The sequence below is a fragment of the Alligator sinensis genome, unplaced genomic scaffold (assembly GCF_000455745.1).
Source record: "Alligator sinensis unplaced genomic scaffold, ASM45574v1 scaffold392_1, whole genome shotgun sequence".
Classification (NCBI taxonomy): domain Eukaryota; kingdom Metazoa; phylum Chordata; order Crocodylia; family Alligatoridae; genus Alligator; species Alligator sinensis.
This window is the reverse complement of record NW_005841898.1, coordinates 3,589,058-3,597,360: the sequence shown is the minus strand read 5'-3', so window position 1 is coordinate 3,597,360 and position 8,303 is coordinate 3,589,058. Positions and strand designations below refer to the sequence as shown.

Here is an 8,303-nt window from a genome sequence, read left to right as displayed (position 1 = left end):
AGGATAGGTTTCAACACTGAAAAGTGCAAGGTGCTGCACCTGGGGAGGAAGAACCAGCAGCATACCTACAGGCTGGGGAACTCCCTTCTTGTCAGTGCAGAGGCAGAAAAGGATCTTGGAATCATTATTGATGCCAAAATGAACATGGGCCGACAGTGTGGGGACACAGTCAGGAAGGCCAACCTCACCTTGTCATGCATCCACAGATGCATCTCAAGCAGGTCCAAGGAGGTGATCCTCCCCCTCTATGCGACACTGGTCAGGCTGCAGTTGGAGTACTGCATCCAGTTCTGGGTGCCGCACTTCAGGAGAGATGTGAACAGCATTGAGAGGGTTCAGAGGAGGGCCACCTGCATGATCAGGGGGCAGCAGGGCAGACCCTACGAGGAGAGGCTAAGGTGGAGGCTGAACAGGTTCAGGTCCAAGAGAAGGCTGAGGGGGGATCTAGTGGCCTGTTACAAACTAGTCAGAGGGGACCAGCAGGTATTGGGGGAGTCCCTGTTCCCCTGAGCACTACCAGGAGCAACTAGAAATAACGGTCACAAGCTGGCAGAGGGTAGATTCAGACTAGACATCAGGAGGCACTACTTCACAGTCAGGGCGGCTAGGACCCGGAACCAACTTCCAAGCGAAGTGGTGCTGGCTTCTACCCTGGGGGTCTTTAAGAGGAGGTTAGACAAACATCTTGCTGGGGTCGTTTGACCCCCGTACTTTTTCCTGCCATGGCAGGGGGGCAGACTTGATAATCTGCTCAGGTCCCTTCTGACCCTACCAACTATGAAACTATTATTCAAGGACTAGGACTGTGAGGCCAGACCCTGAGTTGGCTTTCAGGAGTTAAATAAAGACTGAAGTCTTAGAACTAGTCAGTTGTGGGAAGGGAGTGGTAAAGGTGAAGCTTCATGTCAGTCAACAGCCTTCAGGAAACTCATAAATGTGTGAACTCTTCAGAAAAAAAAATTATAGGCCAATTTATATGGCATGGGGGAGTGATGGCACAAAAGATGTCAAGATAACCTGTGATGTTAAAAAGTTCCATGTATCTGGTAACCATGAGGGGAAAAAAGTCATGTATATATACCAGGTGCTATTCTTTTATTTTAACTATTTAAAATTTAACTATTTTAAGAAATTCAAGTGTGGCTGATATTTCTAACCTCATTTAAATCTGAGAGGGTTAACCTGAGTGACAAAACCTTTGTCTTGCTTGCTTTTAGATTATTTTGGGACTCTAATAAAAAAAACTCTATACATTACTACTTTAAGGAACAACCTCTCTTCTGCTAATGTCATCAGAAACAGGATACACAGCATGGAATAGGCATTACTTACTAGAAAATGTGGCTGCTTCAAGCAGTGATAGTTACCCAAAATGATTATGGGCTGAAGAAAAATAATAAGGAACAGCATCTCTCTAATCTGTTCCAAAGAAATATAAAGTTGTTCAGGAAAATGAAAGTGTGGGGTGCTTTACTAGCTCATTGTGCTCCCTTCTTCCATTCCATCAAAGCTACAAAAATGCTGGCATACTTGCTTCTACTTCTTACCAGAAAAGCAGAGGAGATCTTGCCATCCCCTAAAGCAGTGGTTCTCAAAGTTTTCAGACCCAAGGCATCCCTCATTTGGACTCAAGGCACCCTGAGAAAGTGCTGGTTCTTAGTTTTCACTTGTTTTTTGACTACAGAAAAATACTAAGGCAATTCTTCTGTTGCAAAGAACTCAGGTAAAGGTCAATGTTTCTGAAATCATGGACTTCTATTCAAAACCTCTTTGGGTTTATCCTAGCAGTGCTGATATTGAGCAGTACCCTGCAGCACCCTTAAAAACATTTTCTGGTTTAGAATCACAGCCCTAAAACATAGCGTTTGACAAGCCAATATTCCCCTCAGTAAAACAGAACAAGGGAAGGCCAATGTTCACTTAGTCCAGTTCGATGGGAGTCTTTTCCAAAAAACCTCCCTGCTCTTGCAGATTTAAAAAAAATGCTGCTGCTGGCATTTGAGGCATTAACTCTGTACACCTGAATGATCTCCTCTACAAACAGCAAGACCTTATTTTGAAGTTCAAGAGGCAAGCATTAAACATACACTCAAGAATTTAAAACAAACAAACAAAAGACTAAGATGGTATGTCACACCACCTTTAAGAAGAAAACATGATGCCAGGTAGATTCTCTAGCAGTATTACTTTCTCGCTTCACCTTCCGCACTCTAACCCAACTCAAATTGAACCCTTGTGTTTCATTCTTGCACATGGGAACTGTAATGGTGGAAGGTGAAGCTAATCCCTGGATTCTCTGTGTAACACAGCAAACTGATTTCTGAAAGCAGAAAAGGATTTTCATTAAGCAACCACAGGGAATAGAGGTTCAGTGAAAAATCCCCTACCTGTTTGGCTGGAAGGAGATTTTGTCATAGCCTGTGATCTCACACAGATCTCTCTCAAGCTCCCTGAAAAGTTTCTGGTACCCCTGAGCCTGATCTAGAGGCACAAAGGGATGGATGTTGGCAAACTCCTTCCATGTGATAGGCTTAAAAAAAAAAAACACACACAAAAGACGGGTATTATGCTGTAATAAGAGATTTGAGTAAATGAAGAGCTTTGTCTTTTCTGAAGTGAAAAGGGTTAATCCTGACTGAAAAAGGTACTTAAACCCCTGAGTAATGACTTTTCCTGTAATTAACCAAGTTTAGAGCCTCATTAAGTAATGGCAATATGTCTTACTCCTGAATCTTTATGAAGAAAAGCCACTGTGCTTGAACCAGTAACTTGGGCCACTTCTTATGGCAGCAAGTACCTATCCTTAGCTTTGATTTGTATTTCTGGAGAAAAACTTTAAAAGCTGTTTTTATTATTAAACTTCCTAAAAGTCTTCAATTGGTGCAGTTATTGTTCAAGTTCCCTCTTTCTGCAAAACAGCAATTGGAAAAAACTATCAATTTTTATAATGAATTGTGTTTAAAGTAAACCCCAAAAACTAATTGAAAATGTGATTTCATTGTGCTGGGCACTCTTCAGATAGAATGGTATCTGGTCTGTGCCTCAGACAGCCTACATTCCGAATAGACACATCAGGCACAAATGGAAGAAGAGGAGAAAACATGAAAGTAACCTAACCAATAGTGACAAACATGTTAAGTCTATAAATATTTGTTGGGTTAAAATAAAATAAAGCTGAATGGAAGAAAGGAACAGGGGAGAATATATTGTAGGAAGAGAGGAAGACTGAGGATGTGTAAATAAAATAAAAGGGAAAGGGCTAGAATGAGGTTGGGGTGAAAAAGGGCCTGTGGGCAGAGAAAGTGAAAGTGCTTAAATTTAAAGTGCTATACAGCTAATCCACTACAATGGTCTGATCTGACCACTCTGTGAAGGCTGTTTTAAACCATTAATTAAGCTGTTTAAACTTACCTAGGTTTAGCTCCACTATGCTGGTACAGGACCAGACAAATGAAAGTTATATAAATTCAGTTGACTCAAATCCCTGAATGGGAAATCTGAGCTGCTTATCTTTTTAGAACAGTTTACTATTGTCTGACTTCAGCCCAGGGCGGAAAAACTGAAGCAAACAGCCGATCTGTACAGAGTTGACTGAGAATCACAAAACGTTCCTACTATGGCTTTTGGCTTCAAATGAAAGCGGGGCTGTGCCAACCTTCAAATGTTTTGAAATCCCACCATAGGACATTAACAAGATAAGGATCTTTAGATTAAACTATTCAGTATTTATTTATGGTACTAGAGAGTATTTTTGCCATCTTACTTAACCAACTAATCAATAATATGGCTCAAATGCAGGCATCAAAAACAAGGCACAATTATCTCAATAAACTTACAATTAGTTCAGATGAACTATTAAGCTTCATTGTACAGGACCCCTAAAAAAAACCACAAAAAAAATCAGTTATTATTCACTCAAAAACCCCCCTAGTAATTACCTAATTTTTATCTTTTAGTAAATACCTACCAAAGGAATCATGCTGTGAACGAGGGAAATATCCTTGTTTTCTAACCTTTTCATATATCGGACAATATTTGTTTCGGAGTGATAGCTGGAAAATAAAAAATGTCATGTTAGCAGATAAACTTAGCCAGCTGATCTGTACTAGAAGGGAGTCAATAAATAAGAGTGGATATTTTTTACTTTTAATTTTCATTCATATATTATAAATGATGCACTTCTATCCATACCAGCATTAACTATATCAATTCTACAATGATTATGTCAAATTCAATGAGTACAAAAGGTAAATGTTCTATTAAGTCTTTTGACAGTAAGTTCAAAAACAAAGAAAATGCGGTTGTTTGGTCAACAGCTAAGATGACAAGTTTGGTCTGAAAATATGCATACTACAAATATTGTGTTCAACACAGACCAAGAAAGTTACAACTAACTCAAAGGCTGTTTTAAAAGAAAATATAACTGACTGAGAATACATGTTTGGCATGCAAGTTAACATAGACATTAGATATAAGTAGAGGTGCACTGATATATCAATGCCATATCGGATTGGCACTGAAGAAAGGAAAATTAACATTATTGGCTTTTTTTGGCCAGCACAGCCAATAATGTACAGATAAATATAATAAGTCTTCTGGCCGGGGCCCCCGAACACCACATGTATATGCATGGCTGCATGCATGCACCAGCCAGTAATGCAGCCAGACAGCATGGAGAGCAGTGCCCTACAGGTAAATCAGGGGGGGTGGAGCAGATTGAGGACCTCACAATGAGGGAGGGAGGGAGGGAGTGAGTGTGGCAGGGGCAGGGCAGTGAATTGGACCCCAGGGAAGTGGGATGGAGTCGCGGGCAGCTTGTCCAGGGGATCAGCATCCCAACCACTTAAAAATGGTGGTGGCAACACTTGAACTAAAGCTCATCAAATGAGCTTTTAGTTCAAGCGCCACCACCACCATTTTTAAGTGCCATGACACTTTTAACCAGAGCGGACCCAAGTAGGGCGAGGGAGGAGGCAGGCTGCCCACTGTGGGCTCGGGGCTCTTTGCCCTGCTGCCTTTGCTGGCTATGTGTCCCCTGCCTGTCTGGCGGCAGTGGCAGAGGTGAGCTGTGCCTCCAGCTGCTGGGCAGGAGACATGGCACGGCCAACACATGGCTTCCAGGGCAAAGGCAGCAGGCTGAAAAGCCCGAAGCCCGCAACAGGCAGCCCGCCTCCACCTTCACCCCACTCAGTTCTGCTCTGGTTAAAAGCATCCCAGCACTTCAAAATACAAGCAGCGGTGCTTGAACTAAAGCTCATTTCAGTGAGCTTTAGTTCAAGTGCCCCTGCTGCCATTTTTAAGCACTGGGATGCTGATCCCCTGGACAAGCCACTTGCAGCTCAAACCTGCTCCCCATCCCAGCGTCCCATTCACTGACATGCCCCTGCCTCACTGTGGGGGCCTTGATCTGTCCCCCCCACGCTGTTCCCCTAAACAGACTTACCTGCAGGGCACTGTTCTCCACACTGCCCAGCTGCATTCCTGTAAATCGGTTATTGGATCAGTATCGGCTGATATGCCTGGTGAATAATCGGCTATCAGTATCAGCCAAGAAAATCTTTATCGGTTCACCCCTAGACATAAGCAAGTTTAAATACCAAGACTCAAATTTTAGTTCACCTAAAAGTGTTTCAGGTATTATTTATGTAGCTAAAGGTATCAGAGTTAAAGGCAGTTTGGGCATTTATGTGGTTTTCAGATCCCATATCCTGGCTCGACTTGCCTTTCTGGACATGCTTAGAGAAGGGGCCTACCAGGGCTGCATATGCTCTGTTGCAATCATATTCTGCTCCAGTAGGTGTGTGAACCCAGCAAAGAGCCAGGCAGGCTGACAGGCAGTAGAGGACCCTCCTGCCTCTTAGCCCAGTAGCTCACTGGTGTCTATTCAGGTTACCATAGGACAACTAAATGCAAAATGCAGGACAACCATTAGGCAGGAACAGAGGCCCTTCTCTGGGCCAAAAATGCATTTTATGCAGGTCGCTTCAAGCCAGGTAAATGGCACTCAAATACCTGTAGATAAAAAGAATTTGGGCCCAAGGTGACAGATCCTACTAACTTGGAGGGAGAGGGAAAAATACATCAAAATCCTATGAAAATGCCAAGTCTGCACTGACAGTACTTTCACAAACCTGTTGAATACTTGATGCATCAGGAATTTGGAAGTCCTCTTAAAAGCAGAGCCCATAATACCCCTTGTTTCTTCTCCCATACCCTCAGCAACCAATTCCTTTGACAAGTACAGAAATAGGAAGAGATCAGTAAGTCATCACAGAAGAAAACATTTCTTCTGAGAAAAAAAACAACTTATCTATGAGCATTAACTGCAACACACAGCAAGGTTACTCTCTCTATTGACATTTAGACTCCAAGAGTGCCTATACATGAGCAGAGAGGCTGTTCCAACACACTGTAATTACAGCATGTTGGAACAGGCTCGATTAATCAAGGTTGATAGAACATGGTAATTACTGCACTCCAGCAAACACTTTACAAGCTTGAGTTAAAGTGACCCTGCCACCATTTTTAATAACAGGGCACTGATACACAAGGCGCTCTGGGCACTTTGGAGCATGTGCCTAAATGCCCTAGGTTCTTTATTAGTACACAAGCTTGTAAGCATCTACACTAGTAACACTCCATAATTAAATATTAATACAACTCATTAATCCATATTTGGGTACAATGTGATGTACTTTGGGCGGTCACTGGAAAAGCATTACCTAATCACCAAGTTCCTAACCATAACAAAATAAGTAATGCCCTGAATCAAGGCTGAGCCTGCAATAAATTGCTATATGCAGAGAAAATTTTATTCACTGACATCCTTAGCATTAACTCATTGATCTCTCAAAGAGCAGATCAATAAGTGCAATCATCAGTCTCTAACAAATATGCTCATCCCATAACATAGGCACTGCTGTTCCAAACAGATGAGTGACTAGGATTTATTATTATTAAAATTCTTGAATAATTTGAATCCAGTTTAACATGGTTTTGTAGTTAACTGACATACAGATTATGTTTAGCTAAATATTCTTGAAAGACTGATATTCTACTTACAGCTGAAGATTCACAGCCAAAGATCCATAATAAGTCATCTAGGTCTCTCTCAGTTACAGTTTCATCAAGCGAGACTCCAAGCTACAGACAAAAACCACAGCAGTTACTCAAAAGCCACAGACAGGTGTTCATTTCTACCGATAAGAACTTCTCTAAAATGTTCACATTTTAGCCTCCTGGCTGACAAGCTAGATGGTCAAGCTGCTCTCCGGGCCATTCCCACCCTTTGGGTAGCCCATTACTTAGCAGCCTATCCTCTCCCCGTCTCCCTGGAAGGTGGCAGGATGCCAATAGGTAACTCCCAGGCTTTTAAATCACCCCCAGTGCTGTCCATGTAAGCAACACGCATGACAATTTAAAACTGGGGTGCAGTGATCCAGGCTCTGGGAAGTTCTCCTTAAGCCTGGGTCCCAGCCCCACTGGCTTCTCATTGCTGCCTGCACCACTTAATGGCAGTCCATTATCTGGGGAAGAGATGGGGAGCAGTGCCCAAGCAAAATGGGGCAAAGCCTCTCAACCATTCCCCAGACCAGAAAGTCCCTGGTCTGGGGAAGAAAGAGGAGCATTGTCCTACTGCTTCCCTTCCCTTCCTGGGCCAGACCAGAAAGGGAGGATACAGGTGTCCATTCTTGAGAGAGAGTTTCTTTTGCAAGGGAGATCTTCCAGGTTGACACCTGAAAGTTATTTCTCCCAGACGTGAATTATTTCCCCTGGGAGAAATTGAATGAATGCTTGTATGCTCATAGTTTATACTGTGATAGCAGTGATTCTTCCGGTAGAAATGTAAACACTTGTGCATGGCCAAAGTTCCCAAATCCAGGAACTGCATTACATTTGTCCTGGTCAAAACCACAACATAAAATACAAATTCGTCTAGAGGTGCGCCAATACATCAGTCCAATATTGGATGAGCACCGATATACAGAAAATTGACTGCATTGGAAATCAGTCTGATGTGGCTGATAATTTGGCCAATAAATGCCCATGCATGCGCACAGCCACAACGCAGAATGCAGGCAGTGATGAGCACAGCCTGGCAGCTTGGAAAGCTGCATGTAGCTGGTAAGTCTCTTTGGGGGAGGCGGTATGGGGGGGACAGATCAATGTCCCTTGCACTGAGTGAGGGAGCGGGAGTGGGGCTGGGACTGTCCAGCCCGGGCAGGGTGGCACAGGAGGGAGCCACAGCTCATCCGGGCGATGCGGTGGGCAGCTCCCGCTGCTGGCCACCGCTCATCCGGGGG

At 43.2% G+C, this 8,303-nt stretch overlaps 1 protein-coding gene across 1 annotated transcript in view; it reads right to left on the bottom strand.

Moving 5' to 3' along the window:
- GLDC (glycine decarboxylase) overlaps nt 1-8,303 on the bottom strand; it is a 78,395-nt gene that overhangs the window by 22,357 nt on the left and 47,735 nt on the right. The window contains exons 11-15 of the mRNA XM_006018371.3: nt 7,063-7,143; nt 6,132-6,229; nt 3,968-4,052; nt 3,837-3,878; nt 2,388-2,530 (exon numbers count right to left, since the gene is read on the bottom strand). Of these exons, the coding sequence (XP_006018433.2) occupies nt 2,388-2,530; nt 3,837-3,878; nt 3,968-4,052; nt 6,132-6,229; nt 7,063-7,143 (449 nt within the window). The remainder of the gene's footprint in view (nt 1-2,387; nt 2,531-3,836; nt 3,879-3,967; nt 4,053-6,131; nt 6,230-7,062; nt 7,144-8,303) is intronic.